General features: G+C 39.6%; 6 protein-coding genes and 1 pseudogene across 9 annotated transcripts; 3 read left to right on the forward strand and 4 right to left on the reverse strand.

Annotated features, from left to right (window-relative positions):
* Positions 1-558: 558 nt before the first annotated feature.
* Positions 559-3027, reverse strand: LOC141824284 (small ribosomal subunit protein uS15). Its single transcript, XM_074711542.1, has 5 exons — positions 2951-3027; positions 2765-2837; positions 2546-2684; positions 2240-2426; positions 559-815 (listed from the first exon to the last, which is right to left on the reverse strand). Exons 1-5 carry the CDS (start codon positions 2971-2973, stop codon positions 782-784), a joined length of 456 nt encoding a protein of 151 aa, XP_074567643.1. The 5' UTR covers positions 2974-3027; the 3' UTR covers positions 559-781.
* Positions 3028-4915: 1888 nt separating this feature from the next.
* Positions 4916-7331, forward strand: LOC141823156 (IQ domain-containing protein IQM2-like). Its single transcript, XM_074710415.1, has 9 exons — positions 4916-5367; positions 5487-5601; positions 5684-5749; positions 5834-5922; positions 6022-6112; positions 6206-6352; positions 6448-6540; positions 6626-6727; positions 6981-7331. The coding sequence occupies exons 1-9, from the start codon at positions 4916-4918 to the stop codon at positions 7329-7331; spliced, it is 1506 nt and encodes a 501-aa protein (XP_074566516.1).
* Positions 7332-7689: 358 nt separating this feature from the next.
* LOC141824242 (uncharacterized) lies at positions 7690-9748 on the forward strand. The gene has a single exon (XM_074711490.1). The coding sequence runs from the start codon at positions 7824-7826 to the stop codon at positions 9591-9593; it is 1770 nt and encodes a 589-aa protein (XP_074567591.1). The 5' UTR covers positions 7690-7823; the 3' UTR covers positions 9594-9748.
* Positions 9749-9965: 217 nt separating this feature from the next.
* Positions 9966-11675, reverse strand: LOC141822782 (putative pentatricopeptide repeat-containing protein At1g64310). Its single transcript, XM_074710110.1, has one exon. It carries the CDS (start codon positions 11673-11675, stop codon positions 9966-9968), a length of 1710 nt encoding a protein of 569 aa, XP_074566211.1.
* A 1057-nt stretch (positions 11676-12732) lies between these two features.
* Positions 12733-14901, forward strand: LOC141825641 (GABA transporter 1-like; annotated as a pseudogene).
* Positions 14902-14990: 89 nt separating this feature from the next.
* Positions 14991-22159, reverse strand: LOC141822657 (uncharacterized protein At1g51745-like). Of its 4 annotated transcripts, none has more exons than XM_074709993.1 (4): positions 21662-22159; positions 18458-18678; positions 17651-18118; positions 14991-16841 (listed from the first exon to the last, which is right to left on the reverse strand). In XM_074709993.1, the coding sequence occupies exons 1-4, from the start codon at positions 21856-21858 to the stop codon at positions 15568-15570; spliced, it is 2160 nt and encodes a 719-aa protein (XP_074566094.1). In that variant the 5' UTR covers positions 21859-22159; the 3' UTR covers positions 14991-15567. The 4 variants fall into 4 exon arrangements, with proteins under 4 accessions (XP_074566094.1, XP_074566092.1, XP_074566093.1 ...); XM_074709991.1 differs by having other exon boundaries at positions 17651-18328; XM_074709992.1 differs by having other exon boundaries at positions 18329-18678.
* A 1496-nt stretch (positions 22160-23655) lies between these two features.
* On the reverse strand, positions 23656-25314 carry LOC141823977 (ubiquinol oxidase 1a, mitochondrial-like). The gene is made up of 4 exons (XM_074711192.1): positions 24880-25314; positions 24680-24808; positions 23985-24473; positions 23656-23884 (listed from the first exon to the last, which is right to left on the reverse strand). Exons 1-4 carry the CDS (start codon positions 25246-25248, stop codon positions 23825-23827), a joined length of 1047 nt encoding a protein of 348 aa, XP_074567293.1. The 5' UTR covers positions 25249-25314; the 3' UTR covers positions 23656-23824.
* Positions 25315-27244: the final 1930 nt, after the last annotated feature.

Consider the following 27244-nt stretch of genomic DNA (forward strand, 5'->3'; position numbering starts at 1 on the left):
CCAGGACTCGAGGCAATTTGTCAACCACAGAAAATTAAAAAACTTCCAAACACCAAGCACTGCTAAAGGGAAGAATAACAGAAATTCATTGCAGAACTTGTTCTAGCAATGAACAAATCCAATGAGGTCAAAGAAATTATCTGAAAAAGGAGCAACCTTACAACATACATTTGACCTATGCTTGTACTGTTGATCAATGTTTCAAATATGCAGCACTCATTACTACGATCATCGAGGGTTTGACATCAGAGGCACAAGTGGCTGTTCGATTTTTTATGTTTGCAGCATGCCTTAGGACATACACCCAATGTTTGATATCAAAGGCAACAAACCTTATGGCAAAGCACATCATGAAATATTGGGACAACAAAACTTCATCAGCAATTCAGTCTCGACTTTCTAAAAGTTCTGAGCAAAGCTTGTGCACACATACAAATAGAAAGCTTACAAATAGAAAGCTTTAATAACCTAAGAACAAAAGATCTTTTGAGATTACAAATGGACAACGCAGAAGCATAGCAACACAGATATCCAAACTCAACAATCACAATGACGAAATGAGCTTGCAAAATCAAGTATTAATTTAGCGAAAGTACATTCATTAAGTTCGATTTAACAAAATACTGCCATTCAAATTGCAAAAGGTCCAGCAAACTGAAAAAGTAGTAGAAATTCGATGAACAAAAAAAAAACTACTCATCACAACATGTCTTCTAGCTTAAAAGTCTTTCCACTGAATCAAGCAACAGTTATTGGACCATGACTTTCAAATCATACTACCTTATGCGACAAGGGTGCTGGCAGTGGTGGCATCGCTGCATGAAAGCAAAGAATCAGTTATTAGGTTATGAAAATCTCAAACATGTTCAAAACCTCAAGCTCAAACAACCAAATTAGAATTTTGAGTTATGTTCTTTGACATGGATAGAATTCTAGACAAGCTAATATTATATTCCAAACAAATTATTAGATACCTTCTCCAGAATAAAAAATGTTTTTCTGAACAGAAAACATACAAGATATATAAACTCAATTTAAATAACAGGCAATTACAAGACAAACTAATTATATCTCTAAAGCTGAAATTATTTCAAAGAATTACTTACTGTATAATATGCCAGTTAAATTCTCCAACGTCTTCAAATATTAAAAGGCAAGTAGAACAAACTTCAAAATTTGATTGCCATTAAACTGCAAAATTAAGTCTAAAAAGTTCATAGCAAATGTTGAATTAGACTTGAAAGGATTGCTCAGTCATAAAAGACTGACTATTATAAGCCCCACCATTAATAGGATTGGTTACTATATAAATCTAACCTACACTTTTCCAGTTGTAACACATCCATGTGCAATCATCTTCAATAAATCTATCCAAATAGCATTCATAATACATAGCTACGAATATTTTTCACAAAATTTCCTGCAAGTAGAAAACATGATCTACCCATCAGGGTCACCAAGTCAACCAGTTGTGGCAATCCCAACTATATACAGATGGCTACCTGAATTTTCTCAGTCGAATTCTTTAGAGGGGTACATTATTAACAATATTGATATCTCTTATAATTACATCAATTATAACTTTCTTTGATTTCCCTCTACCACTTGCACCTTCAACCCTTTACCCGATTCAATCTCTGAAATTGAGAAGCCAACTTCACCTACCTGGTTATATAACACTGTACTGACTCCATTTTTATCTTCATCATGTTAATAATAATTGGGATGCCATGTCATAAGTCAAATAAAATTTCTTTAAGATGATTACATTATCAATTTAAGATATATTTATCATAAATGGAATGATTTGACAGATAGGTAACAACTGAGAGTTAGATTTTACTAAGCAATTGAAATATCAAAAGTAAAAAAAACACATTCAATATCAAACAAACAAATGTTTCATACTAAAAATCTGGAAAAAAAACACATTCAATATCAAACAAACAAATGTTTCATACTAAAAATCTGGATTTACTACAAAATTTGATAATATTCAAATGAGTAATTATAATCTAAAAACTCAGTGTTATTACTGACAAAACTATATGAATCAATGCATATATTGCATGAATCTAAAATTGTTATTTGTACGATTCATTACGTCACAAGTATTGAGACAACAGCTTCATACAAACATTTGGTTATTGAAGTCAACAGATAGACTATGGTGTAAGGAGCTAAATTAAATCCGATTTTGAGAATTAACTAAGAAAAAAATGATTGTTAAAGTGCTCACTATTTAAATGTTGGAGGGAGCTTCTTGGTCCTCTTATAGTATCGGGCAAGGCGGTGAATTCTGCTCTCCACCAGGATCAACCTGAACTTGGAGTCCTTGTCCTTTCTGTTCTTCTCCAAGTGTTTCCTGATTGCCATAGCCTTCTTAATCAGGTGGTACAGATCCTCTGGAATCGCTGGGGCAAGCCCTTCATCCACCCCAAAGAAATGAACAAACATCGTTACAAAAATGGCACACAAACAGAATAGAAACAACCTAAGATGACACCAGAATCCAAAAAGGAAAATATTTGTATCTCGAAGATACCGTGAGCTTTCAGAATCCTGAGGATTTTATTCCCAGTAACACTCTTAACCTGGGCGATGCCATGAGAATCACGAAGAATGACACCAATCTGCGATGGCGTTAGTCCCTTTTTTGCAAACTTGCAAATACTTTCTTCCACCTGACAGCGTTCATCAAATGCATAACAATGATTCAGAAAAAAAAATCCCCATAGTATAAAACAAGGAGCAAATGGCTCACATCTGGTGCAGAGATCTTTAGCCAACTCGGCGGAGTCCTCTTGTACGGCAGCGCTGATGAAGATATACCTTTTCTACAACCCCCGCCAAAAAAAAAAAAGAGATTAACAGATCGAAGAGGAACAAACGAATCAGTAACTGAAGAAAGAGGATAGAAGAGGATATTTGGTTTGAAGAATCAGATTACCCTCGACTGTGCATACGACCCATGATGGCGTCTGCTGGTGGCGACGAGCGGCGATGAAGCAAAGAGCAAAAGTAACAGCCGGCGCAACAAGGGAGAGTAGGGTTTGCACTTCATTTATATAGAGGCCTTTGATATGCCCTGAGTCGGCCATCGTCGTTTGATTGCGATCGGACGGATAGTATTGGACTCCTGGTTCGCCTTAGATTCGTGGTTGAGATCGAATTTGGAGAAAGAATGGATGGATGAGATTGAATCATTTAGAGAGTAACAATAAAGAGTAAATCCACTGAACAAAAATTTTTTAATTAAATTCAATAAATCTTTTTAATTGATTGAATTTAAAAATTCAATTTTATTTCAATTTTAAAATTTTTTATTATTTCAAATTTTAAATTAATCAAAATTAAAAAAATTTTTTAAATTCCTAAGTAAGTAAATTTATAAATCTCTAATTAATTGATAAATTTTTTATAATATTTAAAAATTTTTATTATTTTAGTTAATTCGGTCGAAAATTGAATTATTTGATATTTTATCGATTTGGTTTGTTCGGTTGTTATTTGAAAATTTGATCGATTAGGTTAGTTTAAAGAAATTTAGTTTGATTCGATTTTGATTAATTTGGTTCGATTTAATTTGATTTTAATCAAATACTCAGCCCTAATAAAAGTGAACATGTAAAGAAAATCTAAAACAAATCAACAAAACTTGTCTTTGAAATTTTCAGATTTAAAATTGAATGAAACCTAATAATCAATTGAAAAATCATTTTCTAAGCAATATTTCTACATAAATAATAATAAAATTTATAATAATAAAGGTTTGTGTTAAATAATCAACACAATAAATTAACAATAATACCCAAAAAAAATTACAATCAATTATGTGTTCTAAGCGTTGACTATGAAAAAAACTACAACCATAGGAGGGTTAGATTAATCAGTTGTTATATTTCTACTTTTAAAATAGAATTTATTAAAACTTTTATATTTTTTAGTACTTTTCTATAATTGATTTTAAAAAGACACATGCATAGCCACACTATGTATAGAATCTTATTCTTAGCAAAGATCGGAACAATCATCAAAATATAAGACAGACTTATTAAATTTAGTGAGAATAACTAACCCATTTTTGGAAAATTTTCATCTGAAGCTTTTGAAACCAAGAACTAAGTCAATGCAGTTGAACATTTTCATCCTATTTTAGGAAATCATCTGTAATTTGTATTACGCATGAAACAACTCAATTCTTGATGTATTATTTCTTTGCTCAGAAGAGGCAGAGGATGGTTTCAAAGCAACCATCTTCTTATGTCTTCCATAACAAACCATTGTCTTCCCTAACAAACCATTAGCATTACCTTTATTGTCCTTAACTTTCAGTTTTAGTTTAATATCCTTCTTATTTTCAACTATAAACATAGAAAGATTCAAAGGATATTGAAAAGAAATAGATCGAGCTTAGAGGTATTTCAAAGACAGATAAACAAAGCAAAAGGTATGTCTTTTTGTTTATCTTTTGCCTTATTTTTTCATTAGAACTGTATTTTTTGAATCATACTCTTTTTTTCTTTTGAATTTATTCACCATGAATACAATGTAAAAACACCTAAAAGATGTCAAAAAAATATATTTAATCAAAGCATGTAAATAGTTGATGTACCGAATTAAAAGATTCTTTATATATCAAATTGAAGCATACATTTGGATTGATCACATTATTACAAACAAAGTAGTGAATCAATTCAATTCTTCTGTATTTATTTCAATTAATTCTCTCATCCTTTTATTTCAACTAATAATATGTCTTTAGTTTTATTGATTTTGTCTGTGTCTAACATTTATAAGATTTATGAATCTATATTCAGGTTAACTTTTGTTTAGATTTGCTTTGAAGGAATCCACCATCTGTTTGCTACTTGGCGAAGAAGCAAAGAGTTTGTAGATACTCTTTCAGCTCAATATGTCGATTTCACTTTTATATGGAGAGGCAGATGATAAATCTATGGACAAAAGCCTGAAATCTTACATCACAAAAACCCATAGTTTAACTGACAAAGTATGGTTGATCTTGCGATCCACAAGCTTTAAGGGCCAACATGTCATTCAATCCACTCTTAGGACTTGTCAATCTGGTAAACTGATGATTCGAGGATTCCTAAGCTTCAACAGTAGAAGAAAAGTGTGTCCTTTTGACATTCAGACGTCGATTTCGGTGTTAAGTCCTCCTAGTATTGCTAAAGACAACAACAAGAGCTCAGACGAGTGCAAAAGTCCAAGAGCCCTTTTAACAAATGAAACCTTACCATCCCCAGAGCTGGAGGAGGAGGCTGCTATCAAGTTGCAGAAAGTCTATAGAAGTTTTAGAACAAGGAGACAACTTGCAGATTGTGCAATCATCGTAGAGCAACAATGGTACATTGACAATATAATTTGGTTTATAGCACATTATATTTGATCATTAAGATGTTAGCACTAATTAAGGGAAAAAAGGTAAAATATGATGAAACTGATTCGAGCTTGTTTCCACTTAGGTGGAAGGTGATAGATTTTGCATTGCTCGAGCAAAGTTCTGTGTTATTTTTTGACCTTCAGAAGCAAGAATCAGCAGTGTCACGATGGTCAAGAGCGAGAACTAGAGCTGCAAAGGTAGGTTTCTTCATCAACTAGATCAATAATTTTCTTTTTTCCATCCTTAGTTTTTGTTCACATGTGTGCTTGGTTTTCCTAGGTTGGCAAAGGCTTGTCCAAAGATGAAAAGGCTCAAAAACTTGCATTGCAACATTGGCTAGAAGCGGTAATCCTTAAGATTGGTTGTCTAATATATTTAAAGAGTGTTAACTTGTGTAAAATTTTCTGTTTTTTTTTTTGTCACACAAAGATTGACCCTAGACATCGATATGGGCACAATCTTCATTTCTACTACGACCATTGGCTCCAATGTAAAAGTAAACAACCATTTTTTTACTGGTAAGTATAATGCCAAATACTTCCTCTTGCATCTTTAAATTCATTGGAACTTATTCTTTGGTAACTGAATCCCTTAATTATTTTTCTTCACTTTATTAGGCTTGATATAGGTGAAGGAAAAGAAATTAATCTTCAAGAAGAATGCCACAGACAAAAGCTTCAACAACAATGCATAATGTATCTTGGACCAGTAAGCACTAGGAACAAAATATTTTCTAAATAATTCACATCTAATAATTTTCCAACTAAATGGTGTGCTCATGTGTGCAAAACTATATGTCAGAGAGAAAGGGAAGCCTATCAAGTTATCATTGCAGATGGAATATTGATGTACAAGCACAATGAACAGATTCTAAACACCATTGACAACCCAAATGATGAAAAGTGGATCTTTGTTTTAAGCACCTCAAAAATATTATATGTTGGTCAAGTAAGTATCAAGACTTGATGAGACTATACAAATTAACAAGTAAAACTTTCACCTTGTCGACTAACCTTGCAATTTGATTGCTATGTTGAAAGCAGAAAAACAAAGGTAGATTTCAACATTCAAGTTTTCTTGCTGGCGGAGCGACATCAGCTGCAGGAAGATTGGTCATAGAGCATGGAATCCTCAAAGTAAAACATAACACTCAGTCACAAAATGCAAAATTTTTTGATGCTACATAACAGCGCAAAAGACTAATTTCAGTGAATTTTGCAGGCGGTTTGGCCTCATAGTGGGCATTACCGACCTACATATGAAAACTTTCAGGAGTTCATGAGCTTTCTACAAGAACATGGCGTTGACATAGCTGATATTAGGGTGAGCATTCCCATTTAAACTTTATCCTTGCATACACATGACAAGATGATCTATTATAATTGATCTTAACAACAATATGTTATATCTTGTTCAGACAAGTCCAATTGAAGGGGAGGAAGATGTTTGTGTTGGACCCATAACCAAGTCTTCTAACCCAATCTTGGTTGATTCAGCAACAGAAGCAATCGGTTCGAATCAACCAATTGATTTGGCACCGGAATGCAACATTGACAACAAAATAGAAGTTACTGAGGAAACAAACGATAGAAGAGACTCGAGCATAATAAATTCAACGAACTATACACATTGCAACCAAAATGACAGAGAGAATGATGAAAAGGCTAGTGATTCAGCGGAGTTGATTCATAGGAGGATGACGAGGTCATACCAATTGGGGAAGAAGCTATCTTTCAAGTGGGCAACAGGGACCGGACCGCGAATTGTCTGTGTTAGAGAATGCCCTACAGAGATCCAGTTCCGAGCATTAGAGCAAGTGAGCTTATCACCCCGAGAAAATGAAAGTCCAAGAGCTTCTCCTAGGATACCACCAATCCAAAGTCCTGCCAATGAGGGATGCAAGAAACTAAGTAAGTTAAGCAGTTGAGGATGTAAATATATGAAAACTACAGACGATGTTAATTATACTTTGACTGATTTCTAGGCCTTGTATTTGAAAGTTGTTTCCTTGTTGAACTGTATCGAGTTTTATAAGGATGAACGGAAGTTTAAAAGTATGGTAGAAGTTTGACAAAGCCTTCAGAGTAAATAATGCATTGATGTCGGGAAGTATTTCAATTGCAGTCAAAACACGAACACGAAACAGCTAATATGTCACGGACTTTGCACAGGGTCCCACAGTATTCCGTCAGATATTCGATAGGTCTGGTCGTCTGGGAGAATAAATCCCTGTGGCCTGTCTGGTTTGGGAGACGGACCGTGTATGCTTTTGCAAACAACCACCGCAGCAAGTCGCTGGAGCTTCGCCATCACCCGCTCTCTCTCTCTTGAGATCTCTTCTCCACCCACCGCCACCGCCACCGCCTTCAAACCTCCACCACCAGCTCCTCCTGCTTCTCCTCCTAGATCTCGAGATATTATGAAGGATCCAGGCGATGCGGTGGCGGCGGAGCGGGAGTTGCCGGTGAGCCAGAAGGCGATCAAGTTGCTCGGCAATGTATGCTTCTCTGCCTTTGTCCTCTTCGTCCTCGTATTTACCGTCGTCGCCATCACCTACCAGCCGCCTGACCCGTGGTTCGACTCCCCCAAAGCAATCATCTCCAAATCCCTGGCCGCTACTCTCCCCAACGCCACCTTCCGCACGGACGACTCCGTCCTCCGGACTGGCGAAGACCTTGCGTCCTCCCCCTCCCCCAACGATGGCACCACCTTCTCCGATGCTTCTGACGACGCTGATGATACCGTCGATATCGCCACCGCCTCTCCCGACCCTACCGACAACGCTTCCGCCTCTGATGCCGCCGATAACGCCACCTCCGTTCTCCTCCCTGCGCTTCCGCCATCCTCCGCCGACTGTGACTCCGATGCCCCGATCAATTGCTCCGATCCGCGTGCCCTCTCTGCTATCCAACGGTTCAACGCCCGGATCTTCCGCCGCTCCATCATCTTCGTTAGCTACGAGAAGCCCGTACCGGGATCTTCCGCTGGGGAGTGCGACGCCTCCTGGCGCTTCCGCAACCGACTCGAGAAGTCCTGGCGCCGGTACAGGGACTACCGCCGCTTCCGCTTCGCCGTAGCTGACAACTGCAGCTACAAGGTCATCTCCGCCGGGAAGTTCCACTCCGGTTTCAACGCCGCCCCCAAGCCTCTTTCTTCTCCCCGCAGGTCCTCTTCCCCAGCCCCGCTCGCCCAGATCGCGGACGCCGAGATCAATGACACCATCCCAACGCTCGGATCCGAGTCGAATTTCCGAAAGGGAAAGTATCTCTACTACACGCGCGGCGGCGATTACTGCAAGGGGATGAATCAGTACTTGTGGAGCTTCCTCTGCGGCCTCGGCGAGGCCCAGTTCTTGAATCGAACGTTAGTGCTGGATCTCAACATTTGTCTGCCCGCAACGTACAATCCCAGTGGACGGAATGAGGAGGGCAAGGATTTTAGATACTACTTCGACTTCGAGCACCTCAAAGAGTCAGCTTCTGTGGTGGAGGAGAGCGAATTTTTGAGAGACTGGCGACGGTGGGAGAAGAAGGTCCCCGGTCGAAAGGGCGGAGGAAAGATCACCGTCCGAAAGGTGCCCACCTACAAGGTCACTCCAATGCAGCTCAAGAAGGACAAGAGCACCATCATCTGGAGGCAATTCGAGGGGCGCGAGCCCGAGAATTACTGGTACCGTGTCTGCGAGGGGCGTGCCGCTAAGTTCATCCAGCGGCCATGGCATTCCATATGGAAATCCAAGCGGCTGATGAACATCGTTTCGCAGATCGCAGGAAGAATGGATTGGGATTACGATGCTGTCCATGTGATCAGGGGAGAGAAAGCCACGAACAAACAGCTCTGGCCCAATCTGGACGCAGACACTTCTCCCGGGGCTCTTGTGCAGAAACTCACAAAGATGATTCATGAATGGCGCAACCTGTACATTGCCACGAACGAGCCATTCTACAACTATTTCGATAAGCTAAGATCGCACTACAAGGTGCATTTGCTTGACGATTTCAAGGACTTATGGGGCAACACAAGCGAGTGGTACAACGAGACACTGTCTCTCAACAATGGGCAGCCTGTGGAGTTTGACGGGTACATGAGGGTGGCAGTGGACACAGAGGTGCTGTATAGAGCTAAGAATCAAGTAGAGACGTTCAACAACCTGACCAGGGATTGCAAGGATGGTATCAACACATGCTAGCAAAGATGCGGATATCATTCACGCTTGTGTAAGCGTTTCAGGTTCTAGTTGCAAAATTCTTGCGCTGTCCATTATATTTTGGTGCTTTAGATATTGAAAATATTCAAATCTGTCTCATTGTTGGTTAATAGAATTATCATTTAGATATTGTCGCATCTATTTGATAGAATTTATGTTCCTCTTCTCAGTTGAATTACAGCTTAGGATAGTACAGAATGAAAACTGATATGATTTAGTTGGAATACATCAGTGGATAATGAATCTTAGCTAAGCATGATTATGTGACCACTGATCAGGAGTACCACGAGAACATGCACGTCCAACAGTCAGCAATTTATACTTTATGCTCTTTAGAAACCAATAGCAACAAGTTCATATAACATCCCCTCCGATCCAACTAGATCCAGGACTCTTCTGCAAACCGCCTACCTTAATACGTTCCCTTAAACTTTCTACAACTTCCCATTTCTTTTCAGCAGCATATATATTGGAAAGCATTACTCTGTATGCAGTTTTATCAGGGTGGATCTCAAAGAGCTTTTCAGCAACGACTCTGCCCATATCCAGATTTCCATGAATGTTGCAACCCCATAGCAATGCTCCCCAAACACCTGAATCTGCTGGCATAGGCATTGCGTGTATAAGATCATAAGCATCTTTCAATTTCCCCGCCATTGCGAGAAGTTTTACCATGTATACATAATGTTCCATCTGGGCTTCAATACCAAACTGATCTTTCATTCTATTGAAGAATTTTAACCCCTCATCCAAGAGTCCTGAATGACAACAAGCACACAGTAGAGCTGAAAACGTAGCTGCATCAGGTTGATACCCACCCTTAAGCATACGTTCGAAGATGAAAAATGCTCGGTTGAAGAACCCATGGGAACCTAGATTTGATATAACCACATTGTGGGCAATCACATTTTTCTCAGGCATCAGTTCAAATGCCAGATACCCCGAGTCAGTAAAACCGCACTTCGAATACATATCTATTAGACTACATGATACTGCATGATCTAGATGGATGCCAGTCCTCAATGAATAACAGTGGATCTCTTTGCCAGGTCTGGCTGCTGCAATTGAAGCACAAGCAGATAGAGCACAAGCAACTAAAATTGCATCTGGCCTTTTCCCTGAACTAGTCATTTCTCCAAGCAGGGTTAAAGCTTCCTTATATTGTCCTGCTTGTGAGAAACCAGATATAATGGCTGACCAAGTAACCAGATCTGGCTGGTTCATACATCTGAATATTTGATAAGCCATGTCCATGAATCTGCACCTGGAGTACATACTAACAAGTGCACTTCTCACGTAGGAATTGTCATCATAGCCTCCCTTCAAGCAAAGACCATGAACTCCCTTGGCAAACCGCAGGACGCTCGAACTGCAGAAGCAGGAGACCAGTGCAACAATGGTATACCCATCTGATTCCTTATCAGTCTCTCGCATTCTTCGAAACAGTTCCAGCCCCTCCTGCCAAAATCCACCGTAACCATATCCTGCAATGATTGAATTCCAGAGCACCAAGTCAGGTGCGTGTAGCTGATCAAACACGATCCTAGCATTATTGATTCGACCTAGTTTAGAGTATGAGTTGACTAATGCAGTGGCGACAATGAGATCGGAGCCAAGACCAGTACTGAGAACAACTGCATGGATCATATCGGCACCATCGGCATCAGAGTTCTCCGCACAGGCACGAAGGACGCAGGCAAAAGTGTAGCAGTCAGGCCTGCTGCCAGCGCTATGCCGCATTTGGTCGAAGAGGGTGTAGGCAACTGGGAATTGGCGGAGGCGTGCGTATGCTCGTATGATGGAATTCCAGAGGAGGGTCGTCCTGTTGGGACACCGATCGAACAGGCGGTGTGCAGAAGGGAGGTCGTTATGGGATACATATGAACGGAGGAGGTTGGTGGTCGTGATAGGGTGATTCAGAGAGAGAATCGAGGTGGTAATGAGGAGGGCGTGCAGCTGCTTAGTCTTGGTCGGCGTTGTTGTGAAAGAAGACCATGAAGCAACAGCAGCAGCAGCAGAACGTAGTAGTTCCAGCGACCTTACTCCGAGCAATTTTGATCGCATTTCACTGCTTCTTACGTGATGCTAACTGAACCATCGGAAGGAGCTGCGACAGTGGAGAAAGCGCTTTGCTTTTGAGTCCGCACTGTGAACCCTCGAGCGACGCGAACTGCGCTAGCTCGTGAATTTCTTGCAAATTCTTCGTGTACTCCGCTTCGATTTGCTCTCGCATCTAGGGATTGGACCAGTAGGGAGCCGATAACATTGATCTTGGTGTAAAAATTAGAACTGGATGGAAAGCTGGAGCTCCTTCCCTGCGCCTCGTTCTCCTTCCTGGGAAGAAGGAAACCAAGGAAAGGATGAGAAGAAAGCTACGCCGAGAGTAGATGAGACTGAGAGCAGTTTCGTGCAATCGAATGTCTCTGGTTTCGGCGATTAGGTAGGAACCGAAATTTGAACTTTGCGAGTTTGATCCCTCGAGAATAAACAAAAAGCTTATAATAAATTTCCAATTATACCTAAAGAATTTAGGATAATTGTTCCCATTTATAAAATAGACTTTCTTCGTTTCTATAAAAGATAGAATCCATCAATCTTATTGGTTCTCTATAGTTGATCTTACATCCATCTATAAAAAAAATTAAAAAATTATAATCGACCGACTCTCTTCGTCAACTCTACACCTGTATCATAATTCTCACTGAGTTATTTAAATTTATCTGTACCTATAAAAGTGCGATTGACTCCATTGGTGCAGTAATGTCGTGCAGAATTTAAGGGAATCGATTTAAAAAGGACACCTTTTTTTTCTTCAAAAAATAATACGATATTCATATTTGAAAACGAAGAAAAATTGAGATCTCATAAAATCTAACTGGTCCTCAGAGTCAATGCTCGCGACAGAGAAGCCTGCTCCTTGTAACTCATGTAAATGTCATTCATCGACGACGACAAGTTTGACAAATCCACAGAAACGGAGTTGCTGGGACACAGGTGCGTGACTCAACAGAGGAGAAGAATAAATAAAGTGTTTGACAAAATTGCGCGATGCCTTCCCACCGTCTCTTAAAATCACAGAATTTCCCGTCGGATTCTCATGTCATCAACAGGCTCCCCCGTTGAACGGATCGTCAGCAAACCGATGTCCATCTCCAGAGTCGATGGCGAAGAGCTGGAATCAGCTGTCGAAGAAGGCGGCGGCGGCGGCAAGGGGACGTGGAAACACGCGGCGTTCCACGTGGCGACGACCATCGCCACTCCGGCGGCCTACGCGCCCTTGCCCTTCGCCCTCGCCTCCCTCGGATGGCCTCTCGGTACTCCTTCCGCTTCCGAATTTATGTTTAGATGCAGTTTCGAATTTAAATACAGCAGCAGTTTGCTGCTTGGAACTTTGACCACTTGATGCTCTATTTGGCAGCCTGGCTGTTAAAATGGAAAGGGAAGAAGAAGATTGAAATTAGAATAATAATGTTGTATTTGATTTAATGATATGATTATGTAATGAAAAATAAGATTCAAATGATGATAATGATGATATGTGTTTAGGTGTTGGCAGTTTGGTGCTTGGAACTTTGACCACCTGGTATTCGAGCTTGTTGGTGGCCTCTTTATGGCAATGGAACGGGAAGAAGCATAGCACCTACCGTCTTCTTGGGAAGAGTATATATGGTCAGTCATAGAAATAACAAATTAATTAACCAAGATTTTAACACGTTTAAACTCCGTCTTCCATCTTCAAGGAAGCTGGGGATACTGGTCCATAACTACGTTTCAGCAAATTGCTTCCTTAGGCAACAACATCGCCATCCAAATTGCTGCTGGAAGTAGTCTCAAGGCAAGCCAAACAACCCTATAAATGATTAGTCAAATCTATTCCTCTCTTAATTCTCACTACTAGCTAATTTGTTTCTTCTCAGGCAATCTACAAGCACTACAACAGCGATGGGTCTTTGACATTGCAGGACTTCATCATCTTTTTTGGAGCACTAGAGTTGCTCCTCTCGCAGCTCCCTGACATCCACTCACTCCGTTGGGTGAATGCCCTGTGCACCTTCAGTACCATAGGCTTTGCTGCAACAACAATTGGTGTCACCATCTACAACGGTATTACTTTACTTCAGTCTCCTGCTTCCCGAATAATTTCTTGAAGAATTCAGAGCCTAATCCACCATTCATGTAACAGGGAAAAACATCGATCGGGACTCGATTAGCTACGGGTTCCACGGGAGCGCCTCTGCGAAAATTTTCAGAGCTTTCAATGCGTTAGGTGCAATTGCTTTCTCTTTCGGGGATGCAATGCTTCCGGAGATACAGGTATAGGGCATCCACTGGTATAAGAGGGAGGGAGATTAATGGCTATCTGATGATGGCAAATATTTGATTTATTTATTTTTTGTATCATTTCAGAGCACTGTTAGAGAGCCAGCAAAGAAGAACATGTACAAAGGTGTATCAGCAGCATACAGCATCATCATTCTGTCATATTGGCAACTAGCTTTTAGTGGTTACTGGGCATTTGGATCTCAAGTCCAACCCTACATTTTGTCATCCCTCGCTACTCCACAATGGACCATAGTCATGGCAAACATCTTTGCTGTGATACAAATATCAGGTTGCTTTCAGGTATTCCTCTCTCAAAATCACAAAAACAATGTTCATCTTAGTGTGCGAGGCTTGTCAGAATAGAGATGCAGAAAGTATGAGTATACACACATTGTTTGGCTCAAACTAAAGTCAAGATTAAGGTTGTGTTGGGGGGCGATACTTCTCTCTAGTCATACGCTTTCTGTTTTCAGATCTACTGCAGACCAACGTACGCATACTTCGAGAATCAAGAACTGCTGTCTAAAGCTTCAAATGGGAAAGCATGGATAAGGAAGTCGTTGCTGAGACTCTGTTTTACTTCAATTTACATGGCTCTGATCACTCTTGTTGCTGCTGCTGTGCCCTTCTTCGGGGACTTTGTTTCAATCTGTGGAGCCGTTGGATTTACACCGTTGGACTTTGTCTTCCCAGCATTGGCTTTCCTGAAGGCCGGAAAGATGCCAGAGAATCCGAAGCTTCGATGTTTGTGCAGGGAATTCATTTGGCCATTGCAGCTTGGTTCTCTGTAGTTGCAGTTATCGGTTGCATTGGTGCAGTTAGATTCATCATCATCGATATTAACACATACAAATTTTTCCACGATATGTGATCTTTCATTTGGCATTCATGCATTGTCAGATTCAACTTGCAACTAAAAAATAGCTGTAAATTTGAAATGGCATTCAAGTAAGAATGTTCACTTGTGCATTACTTCACAATTATGTTATTAAAAGCGTAATCCTTTTGTAGAGGTCGCATGAACACCAAACAGAAGACATCATTGACAAATCCCAATTTAACATCAGTCGGATGGATGAAAATAATAACACTTGTAACAAATAAAATTTTAAAATACATAGTAATAACTGAATGGCATACTTGGTACTCTTCTGCCAAACAGTTGCAACATTGAACAATAAATAGCTTTGTATCCATACAAAGCTTACAGACACTGGCTCTTCTACAAGACCTTATGAAACTTGTGACGTATATTTCCTAATGGTAGAACACACTTGCGGTAGCAGTTAGCACTTTACAATAAGTCAGCCAACCACGTTGAATTCTTGAATGGATAAAATCACACTTGTATTCCGTGATACCAGGTTATACCCCGGTCATTTGCTAAAGAGCTGCTGACTATGAGAACCAGGGTACTGCCCCAGTTTCCTAACAGGATGTATATATATACACAGACACACGATCAGCACCAATCAGCGGATCAGACAGACTCAATCACTGATCCAATGAAATCAGTTGCCTGAATCATTCACTTTGGATGTGAAGTCATGTACTTTACATGAAGCGTGGAATGCAGAGTCATGTAGAGTATCAACAACTTCAAGCGGATAACTGCAAACTATGATTTATTATCTTATTGTTGGATAGCTATTCTCACTCGATTGCTCAAAGCTGATGGCCTTCCAATTGCTTCAAGAATTCTACTAAATGCAATCTTCATAGGGACACATGTAACAGAAGGAACTTGCCCAGAATGTTCTATCAAACCACTAAACATGTTGCTACCTTTAGCATGTAATGCCCTAACACCCCCACCACCAAATCTTTTATCACCTGTGAAAGAAGATAGTGTTCTAGTTTTTTGGCTCGACAAACTTAGTCTCTTATGGGACTTTTTCGGAATTTTTCCTGATGATGATTGGTACTGCTGGTGATGAGAAACTTTCATATTTGCTATCTTGGGTACATTCTCAGTACGATTTGGATATACAAAGGAAGGAGATGCATTTTGATATCTAGACCCCACAGCTTCATCATCCTCCAGAGATGAGGCAACTGGGTTAGAATGGGGAACTCGTTGCTTAACTGTTCTTTTGGCTGTCCTCCAAACTGGTTGCTCAGCTGTATTTTCATCTTGACCGACATGATTGACACACAAATATTCAGCAGTGCAATCATCTTCCAAGATCTCAATCTGGATGGGGTGCCCTACAATTGCTTTTGCATTCAACCTACTCATCAGAGACACCAAAGGAACACGCTCACCTTGATAGCTAGCTTTAACCCTCAGATCAACATCAAACAAAATGCTTCCAATCCCTCTCATGGCATGAACATCATAAGCAGGATCAAAGCACTCATCAGACTCTTCCCAATATTTGCCTCGAGCTCCATAAGGTGGCTCATCAGCCTCCCAGGCAGATGTTGACATCAAATGAGAATCACTTTCTAAATTGTTGAAACCATTATGGCTTCTCCTAAGATCCTTAGCTGCTTTAGAGGATAGTTTATGTCTTTGTTTTTCGTACTCATCCTGCTTGTTAAGGAAATCCTCACCAACCAAACCTTGATCTAGGGCCTTTTGTGGGCAAGGTTCCATCTCCATTTTCGAACTAGTACACCTGATTACATTAGCTGTTTCCCTTGTAGAACAATCCCATTTATCTGAACTAGCAATGCAGATCTTGCCATCAATTGGCATTTTAACTACACTACGGTGGTTGCGTTTACCTTTTATATGCCATTTAGAGATCCCCACCCCAGTAGAAACATTTGCAGATTGTTCAAAAGGATGAAGGGTGGAAATGTTGCTAGAAGAAGGCACTTCATCATTGCCTATCTCTTCAAATTCATCTGAAGCATGATGTCGACAAGGGTCACAATTTGATCCAAGGGATCCACCAATATCTGAAACCAAACCAAAGTAATTAATGAAAACTGAAATGAAGCATCAAGATCAGAAACTATATACTCGCTTAAGCAACTAGCACAAACACCTTTCTTCATACCAAAATTTATGTTGTCTATATAAATATGCAAGAAGGCATCGTCCAATTCTATAGATCAATTTTGAAGTTATGGTTAGCTCCCTAATATTATTCAAAATTGACACAAATCAGAAAGCAGGATTATGTTCTTGTTTGCCCGAAACATTTACCAAGGCTTGACACGCACAATCAAAAAGAACTAGCCAATATATATATGCTTAATTTTTTCCAGCTGGTTGAAATTCCCACTTATATTCAATAGCTAAAGTTGTTTGGCTCAAAAATAACTCATTCAGCTAGGATGTCATGCTAATGTTTACTTTTTACTATTCTAAAGCATCATTTACTAGCTTACTAGCTTCAAAATGAGCTTATTATTATGATAAGGTACTGCAAAAAGCTTTGAAACATTGTGCATCATCCATTGACCAAAGTGAAAAAGGTTTCAGCTGCTAATGAACAAATAGTCCAGACTACTAGTTCACAGAACTGCAATCATCTACACATTGGAAAAATACAGTTGTATAAGCACTTGGCCCATATTGTGGTTACATTTACATCACCAGCAAATATTACATAAAATCCTGCTAAACTAAACTGGTTTTGCTATTAGTCAAATGAACAAATATAAATGCAAACAAAAATGAGACATATAAAACTTTGAGACCCAAAAATGTGCCGATGATGATGCTGATCAAGCTAAAAGATTATATTATTTAAGAGCAATACCTCCTGAGATATGTTCCTCCATCTCGGTGTCCAAGTAATTCCTTGGAGGAGTATCATAATCATTTGTCTCACTCATCTCAGCTGTCGAGCATTCTTCTGCCATTGAACCAGGGTGATTGAAACCACACTGGTCTGACAATGATCGTGTTTCTTCAGAAGAATTGCTTCTATCATCCTGGGAGACAATTGAATCAGCAGAAAGATAAACGTAGCTACTTCGTTTTGCCTGACAAACATGGTCTTGTTCCTCTTTCAATGAGAAATCATGAGGATAACCATCCAGATTAGAACAACGAGGAGCTTTTATCTTTGCACTAGTTTGTAAAACTTGAACAAGCGGACGACGTCTGTCACGTTTTTTAATTGAAGATTCTTCAGAAAATCCACCATGTGACCTTTTATTTTTGATTGCCAAATTACTTTTACCTCCATTGGCATGACCTCTACCTCCAACTATATCATCAGAACCTACAAAAGTATCCAAATCATTCTCAGCAAATTTGGTGCTAGTCAACAAAGAGACAGACTGGGGAACCCTTTTCTTTGGAGCAATTGGAAAGCCAAAATCCTGGAGTCCTCTCATTCGAGGAACAGCTTCAGAAGTATTTCCTACTGGCTTATAGTTTTTTGCATCATTCGAAATCATACAATTGCTCACATTTTCTTCAAGCGACAAACCTGGTTTTTTAAGAAGTGGAGCCTTGTGAAAGGTGCAATCGCTTTGGAATGACAATTCATCATGTCTGACAAATATATCAGAAGATGGCAAGTTATTAAACTCTATTTTCATTGTAACTAAAGGCTTACTGGTAATTCCATTTGAGATGATGGCTTGTTTTGGTTGCTTTAGCTCAAGCTGCTTTCTCTCAAGTTCAAGAGCATGAAGAATAGCATCTTCTCGGCGGGCATATTTTTCCCTTTTCTTTATAGGTACTCCAAGTGAAGCTTCAGCCTTCTCAATGCAGGCATCAAACTCCCCACAGCGAAATGCCTTAACACGCTTAGATTTTTCCAGATTGTACCAGTCACTGCAAGTAGCTTAATTGTAAATATCACGACTGAATACCAATACAAGAGATTACATATACAACCAAATAAACAAAATGCAATATAAACCTAGGTTTATATGATACCAGTAATTATTTTCTCCAGGATGTGAACTTATACCAAAAGGCAAAAAAGTATACCAGGCATCTAGTCATGAATAAGAAAACTGTTGAGAGGTTCATCTAAAGACTTGAGAAGCATTTGCAGATTTACAGTGTCACTGATGAAGATGAGGCCAGATGCTAGCTCTGGTCAATTGGGAATGCCTTTGGAAGTTGTTGTCAAGGTCTTGGTTCAAGTTCCACCTTCACTATAATATGGATATGCATTTATTAACTGTTGGCTCCTCCTCCAACTCCTCACAAACAAACAAAAGGAAAAAAAAAATAGAAGCTAATGGTATAAACAATTCTGAATAGTACTAAGTGTACAATAAGCTACAGTGTCTATGAGTTTCTTAACACAAGTCCTTTAGACCTCGAGATGAACTTTTCAAACATCAGGTCCTTTTTCAATAGGAAGAAAGCACATTGGTCAAACTAAACACTTTTACAGCATTTTCATTGTACACTAGATGATTGAATTGGATTTAGCATGATGGAATGAATTGTATTAGAACTTGGACATGTCCAACTCAACATAAGAAACCTTATAGCTTATAATGTAGTATAAAATGGAACCAAATTTTGGAATTAAAGCTAGAAATCTTTAGTAACTTCTCCAACACAGGACAATATACAGGAACACATAGAGGAGGAAGAGAGTAAGGAGGAAAAACAAAGAATAGAGGCAGTATAGAAACAACACACCAAGTCCTCATAATCAAGATATATTAATTAAATAAAAGATCATAAATATTGTTGCATAATTCTACGACATTAAAATGAACTCAACTCCAATGATTAAATAGAAGATCCAATCAAGATAGCAAAGATCTAGCAGGTTTTTAATATTAACCACAAATTTGGTTGTTCATTTTAATGGAGAAGATAGCACTGCAAATTGTTTTAAGTAAATCATCTGTATACCATTATTCCAATTAATAGTGAGATAGTGAGTAGTGTGAATAAAAGGTGCTTCAAGCACAAGACACCAAATTGTAAGTGCATTCAATATCAAATTTCTTCTTCTATATCCATTGTTTGGCCTTTTGTATGCATGTTTTAGATAGCAGGTGGTGCCTTAATGTTTACTCTGTCAATCTATGATCTAGCCACAGACAAAAGAGAGACAAAGAGGAAGCAGGAACTTCTGAGGACTTTGAACTTTTGCACAGCAACCTTTGGATAGTTTGAAATTCTAGAATCCAGCAATTAATTCCGATGAGAATGAAACTGATGAGTTTGGATAACATGATATTTAGTGAACAAGCAATAATTTAGAAACTTCAATATGCTGGTGATTTTTTTAATTGGTTTATGAACCACATGCTAATAGATGATTTTAAGCGAATATTTGTGGCTTTATATGATTATTAGTTAATTGGGAAAGGATATAAAATCCTATAATCTGGGCCTATATGTCCCTTCATCTTTTTTTAGGTAGGATCTCAATGTTGACATTCTTGAATATATTGAATATGCTTGCTTTGACGTAAACAATTTAAAGCTTGGTATTGCCATCATTTCATATCGTCATCTAAGAAAATTTTGATTATACGAGAACATTTTTAACTTCCAAACAGAAGAATCTTTTTAAGTTTCATCTTAGTCATCCATCGTATAAGAGTTTATATTTACAACAACAAGCCATGGATCCAAGAATTTGAGGTTGGCTAAATGGATACTATCCTACTATATATAAATAATACAATTTCTTAATAATACAACACCTTCCAGATGATAGTGCATTATTCATATAGTATATGAAAATTTTTAATTATGTTTTATAATATCAGAGTTACACAAAACTTTAAACTATTGTCATAATACTAGATATTCCTACAATCTGATCCTCCGAATCCCTTATTCAAATAAGTGTTTATATTAGCACTTGAAGTTATCACAGTATAAGAAGGGGGGAAGAAGATTCTACACATTACTGACCCAGTAAAAATAGAGGAGCATAGTATGAATGAAATTAGATTGTAGGACTGGTAACATATGCATTGGATTAAAACAATTGAAACCCCTTTATAAAGGCAGTGCCAAAATTTTGCATAAAGAATCTATGAGGACAGTGGTTCCACACAAATTTTAGTTGTTCTGAAAAGTCAAATCATTCTCCTACAAACAAAATTATCAAAGCTATCATCCAAGATCAAATCTTGTGGTGTCTTGTCTTGTAAAATAGAGTCTTCATGGAGAAAACCATGAACAAAATTTCATCTCAATCCAAATTGTGGTGCTATTCTAAAACACATCACACAACAATCAGAACTGGAAGCCACCTAGACTGAAGTTTTCCTTCATTGAGAAAAATGTAAATGTATATATGTGTATGCAACCGCCAACAGCACAGAGTAAAAGTTTTAGACGATACAGAATTATCTCTTCTTTGCACAGGTTTTGACAATTTAATGTATACTTCTCAGTTTCCAATCAAATAGTTCCAGTACCAAATCCTACGCCTCAATTAAACCCCAATCCTCTAGGTTGTCTTTTCAACAATAATCTAGCCATAGCATTTTATTGTTCTATAGAGGAAAATCTATGTTTGAGTAAAACTAGATATCTGGAAGGGTTGCAATTCCACATTTCAACGCCTGGGGCGATAAATGTTTATTTAACTACGAGCATTCAGCGCTTAAGGCAGTCACTACCTCGATTCTTATTAGTTCAAACGAAAAAAAAAAAATCCTCAAAAACAAAGTAACGTCAGAAAGCATCAGATGGAACTCGAGCAAAATAAAAATACTATTTCCGAGAAGAAAAAAATGTAAGCACCGTATGCGTCGACAATGGTATCAAAAATAAAGAGTTTGCTAAATAAGTTGAAAGATAACAGGTAAATCAGAGATCTTACACGCTGGCATCCTCCCTACCCAGGAGCTTGACTGGCGTCCCCGACCTCGGGGACATGAGATGCGATGCCGACAGCTCTTCTTGCCCAAGAATCCTCCCCGGCCACCAGGACCCGTTCCTACGTCGCACCCAAACAATCGTCCCAACGCCGCAATCGACGCCCGTCCCTCCTCCATCCCCACCCTCTGAAACCCCCATGGCCCACCTCCTTAGCACCCTAACCCCAGTCCAGCGGAACTGAACGGAGCCCTAGACAGCGGAGCCACCGCGGCCAATGTCACCGATGATGCCAACGGCGGTACACGGATTTTACAGATCCAATCAAGAATAGACGAGCTCCAACGTGTGTTTCCTCTCATATGGACGAGATCTGATCCTTGTTTCCTCCGCAGGGACCTTCGCTCCTTAGGGTTTCCCCGATATCTCGTCAGTCACCACCTGCACGGCGGCCGCCCTCGCGCCACGGATGAATCGGTGTGTCGTTCGCCCCTTTCTTCTCATCTCGTTTCCGCTCACACCGCAGAGGAATGAGATGAAGAAGAAGAAGAGAGGAGGAATAAAATTTACAGTTGTAATTCAAAATAGTAAATGGAGGAAGACGGTGGCGACGACTCCCGGAGACCGCTCCACGGATTGGTGATTCAGTAATTGAATATATTAATATTACATATGTTTTTTTTTAATCATTAATAAATAAAACCTTTTTTGGTTTTTTTAAAATAGTCAATAAACAAAACAGGAAAAAGGACGCCGACGCTGGTGAAGTATTACATAGGAGACAATGTTGAGGACACAAAATAAGCTTCGACATAATAAAGAGATATTTCTTTTAATATGTAGGTGATATAAAATAATTATTTATTCAATTAAATTCCTTTTAATAATAAAAATTTAACTTTAGGTTATAAATCATCTTAGACCAAATAATTATTTACTATTAGTACACCAAACAATAACTTAATACCCATACTCCAAGTTAGTTCCACTCGGAGGAGAAAGCTCTTAAAATCAACTTCATTTTTATTTTTTTATGTTGATCAGGAATAAAATAGAAATTAAATAATCCTGTAAACACTTGTGGATGAAAACACTCTTATATGATAAGATAAGATAGGAGGGAAGCTCCAGAGCTACGATGGAGTGGTACGATGTTTGTATTATTTTTTTAAATATTAAATTTTAATTATGATGAATTATCGGATGAATTTCTTTAATAAATGGTAGTCTTAAGAATATTGGATTGTGAAAATTTTTTAATTTATTTTGATGATCCATAAAATACTTTATGAAAATAGAATAGAATTAGAATTAAATAATACTAATTAATAAAAAATAAAATTTGAGTAAAAGTTGAGGGTTAGAAGGTAGGGAACGAAGAGAGAGAGGGGAAAAAAAGCTGTTTACTTGGATAGAGGAGAAAGGAAGAGAGAAACGGATGAAAATGAAAGATTGATGAAATAGTACTCTCCCCTTTCCACCTAGTTTTTACAACTTCAGTCCTTTCGTGCTCTCTTTTTGCTCCATTCTTGCCGTTACTTATAACTTATTGTCGCCCCTTGAGATAACCAATATTCTCTTGCTGTCTGAGCCTCTGTTATCACCTTGATCTCGATGTTCATTCCTTCAATTGCACCTCTCACTTTATTGGCCCCTTTGTTGAGCATAAACTTTCTAAGTCTTAGAGCCGATCATACGAGACCGCTAGAACGACAGATTTGAATATAGACTTTCTAAGTACTAGAGCAGTAGAGGAGCAAAGGTACAACTGAGGAGTTTTCAGACTTCTTCCAAGAGGGAAAAGAAGATCCAGCGATATTAGTACAGTTTGACAAACTCTGCGCATGTGAATCATAATTTTTGAAACTGAGAGGAAAATGAAAATGCTAGAGTAAACTCGCGCAAAATGAATTGGTCATTCACAAAAACACCTGACAGGTAATCAGATCATATAACATGTGTATCGTACAAACCACGGCTGAGAACGAGAACGAAGTCTAAAATCGAGACCACGAATATATTACCTTCGCCGGCAAATCAGAAAACGACTTTACGTCTCATCTGATAACAATCAACACAGAATAGGTCCAGTTTATTTTTCATAATAATACCTGCAAAGTCTCTACAATTGTTGGGCAAAGCATCGGCATACGAGTAGAGCAGCATTTTAGTGATAACCCAGCGGCGCAGGTGTACTTTTCAGCTCCAATCCCTGGTAATGAATGTCCTACAATCACCAACAATTGGCGAAGTGTCATTCTCGTTGATCATGCCGATGGAAGAAAGATCAACAAATCCTCGTAACAGAGTAATGCAATTTAGCATACCGAAGCGAAGTGATTGACGTCGCGGTGGTGAGCCTCGTCGGCCCGGACGACGATGACGACGTCCTTGAGCGTGGCGTCGGGCGGGAGGCACCAGTAGTCGATGGCAATGGCAGGAGCCGGGCCGTTCTGGATCTTGCCGTCATCCAGGTCCTTGAGGAACTCGGTGTAGGAGTGGATGGCCTCCTCCTCCAAATAGCCAACCACGCGGTGGGCGAACTTGGGCGATATCAAGTAGCCGAGGAAATAGGCGTTGAAGAAGATGCCCTGCACAGCCAGCACCAGAGCTCGTTCGTACCACCGCGGCTGCGCCACCTCCATGAAGGTCATCAGGTGCATCCGCTCGTTCTCCGCCTCCTCCATCAGCGCGCGGATCCACCCGCCGCTGTGCTCGAAGCGGCGGAGCGATCGCAAGTGGAGAAGCATGCCGCCGACCATCCCAGGCACCGCCGCCACCGTCTCCAACATCATCGCGCGGCAGCCGTACCTCCTCTATTTCCGATATGGATCAACTCAAGCGTTTAGCAAGCAGCTAGCACACATATGCTGTCTTTAAAAGTATAAAGCAACTAATACAAAATTAACTGCTACAGTCCTGGATTCCTCTACAGGTGTTGCTTGTGTTCTTGGGCAGGAAGAAAAATTATGCCGGACTCCAGACTCCAGAGGAAAAGTCAATAGACTGCTCGTTTACGTACCTGGAAGAAGATATCGGTGGGAAATCGTAGGGTTTTGACAAGCCAGTAGGCGATCTTGTCGAGGAAAGTGGTGGGGACGTGGTGCTTCTTCAGATCGATCGAGGTATCCGACTTGTACGCCTCCCATGGCTGAGAAATTCGCCATGCCCAATTAGAACATGAGATTTAGCAGAAACGACAGATTACTAGGAGTAGCTTACCATGAAGCAAGTCCACCTCCAAGGAGTGCCGTCCTCCTTGGCGATCTTGTAACGATCGATGCCCCAGTATCTGGAAACAAGCATGCGCTCGGTAGGAGGGGCATTTGCGACCTCCTTCTCCGCGTCGGCCGCAGACTTCGCCTCATCCTCCTTCTTCGGCTCGCCGCCGAGCGCTGGAGACGCCGAGGTGCTGCCCATCCTGACGGCTAAGAGGCGCAAAAGCAGCGGGGCAGGCGCACGCGAAGGGGACAGGAGCAACGTGTACGACGGTTCCACAGAGGCGGCGGCGCGGGAAGCAGAGGCGGCGGAGAAGAGGCGAGGTCCGAGGTGGCGGAACAGCGCCGATCCGGTCATCCGAGAGCTCGTCATCGGCAAGCAAAACGAACAGACGGAGAAAAAAGTGTTTTTTTCTTTTTTTTGCTGTTTGATCCGGAACGGAGAAGTGAAGGCGACGGTGATATTATAGACTTATATCAGCGGCGATGGCGGAGTGTTTTTCGGTATTTCACATTCCTATTATACTCGTTCCACTCGTTCCTTCCTTCAAACTTTTACTTTAATCATTTAAAAATTTATTATTCTTAATTTACATAGATTAAAAAGATTTTCAAATATACTTTAATTTTAATTTAAAATAATTCAATTTTTTTAATTCAAAAAAAAATTAAATTTAATTTATAAAGACTCCCTGATTCATAAAATTATTATAAGATGGATAATGATACTCAGGACTTCTGTAATTTCAAAATTATCATTTTTTTATTTTGAATTATGTAGATTCATTCGTTAATTTTATAAAAAAAATTTGAATCACTTCAAAATTTAAACTTAATTAATATATTCATATTTTTTTATTTGAATTCGGATAAATTGAGATTAGTAAATTTTCAACAAAAATTTAAATGTAAAAAAAATTTGAATATGGAAAAAAAGAAAATGATATAACAGAAATATAATAAATATTTTTAAAATTATGAAAATTGAATAAATAAAATGGATAGTATTAAAATTTTCTCGTACGGTTCAGTAAAATGTTATATATATATAAAAGATTTATATATATATAAAAGATTTTTTTATGCTGCGCTCCTTACCCTGCGCTCTTCGTCCACGACAACTCGACCCCTCGCCGCTGTCGCTGCTGCCGTTTCGCCGTCCGGCCACCGACGGTCACCGCATCACACCCGATGAATGCATAACTCGCCGGCGCACATCCCCGTACCGGATTCCAGCCGGATAGTGGTCAGAATCCGACGAATTCGGCCGCGATTTGGTCGGCCAATTCCGGCCAAATCGCGTCGGAATCCGGCGGCCAAAATTTGGCCAGATTCCGGCCGAATTTGCCAGATTCCGACCACTTTTCAGTCGGAATCCGGCGCCGGGCTGTGTGCCGGCGAGCTGCGCGTCCATCGGGCGTGATGCGGCGGTCGGCGGTGGCCGGACGGCGATGCGGCAGCGGCTGAAGCAGGACTAGGTCGAATGGGAGCGCACAGGAGCTTACGAGAATGGACCGCAATATATATATATATATTTTATCGAGTTGGTTCGGACCCACCCATCCAAGATCCAGCCGTTGCATCCACGAAAGATTCGTTTTTGTGCGAAGCGACGTGGTAGTTTCCTTTCTTATTGGAACGTATCGCTGTCAGCGAGTGACGAAGTGAGGCGGCGAGGGGCCGAGAAGGTTCGTCTTCGTCGGCGAATTACTTTTGAACTTAATTATTGCTTTAGGATGGTGACCGGTGTTTCTTTTCTTGGGCGGCAAAGCAGGGCGCTAGCTGATGCAGAATGAAGTCCGATGGGGAGGAGAGGAAGACTTAGAGAGTGATTTTTTAAAAAAAAAATAGATTATATAGTTTAAAGTTGTATAATAATTTAGAATAAAGCCATGATCTGATCTAAACAAAAATTAAAATAATACATCGATTCCACAGGATTCACATGACTATCTGTCTGAATTTAAAGCATTTTAGGGCTGTATAAAACTAATCCATCAAGTAAGGACACTCGACGACAACATAAAAGTGCTCCCTTTGACTATTTTACTACCTACGTGAATAATTAATCATCCACTTAAAATTTATCCATTTAAAATTTCTCCATGGATGATGTAGCACTTCAAAAAGAAAAAACATCCTTGGAATATAAAATTATTTTGAGATTCCTCACTAAATTAAGACCAATTATTGGGGAATTCTTCAGATCATTCCCAAAAGTATCTGATATTGTTTCGAATTCTGAAAATGTCTGGTGAGTTCAGGTAATAAGTGGATTGGATTTGGAAAAAGTACGTTTGTAAAATCCAGATAAACATTTTAAGTTCAGGAAACAAAAAGAAAATGCTGGTGAAGTCTGATCAGTCATG

The sequence above is a fragment of the Curcuma longa genome, chromosome 3 (assembly GCF_044706935.1).
Source record: "Curcuma longa cultivar G26 ecotype Majalengka, Jawa Barat chromosome 3, ITB_CL_G26_1.1, whole genome shotgun sequence".
NCBI lineage: Eukaryota > Viridiplantae > Streptophyta > Magnoliopsida > Zingiberales > Zingiberaceae > Curcuma > Curcuma longa.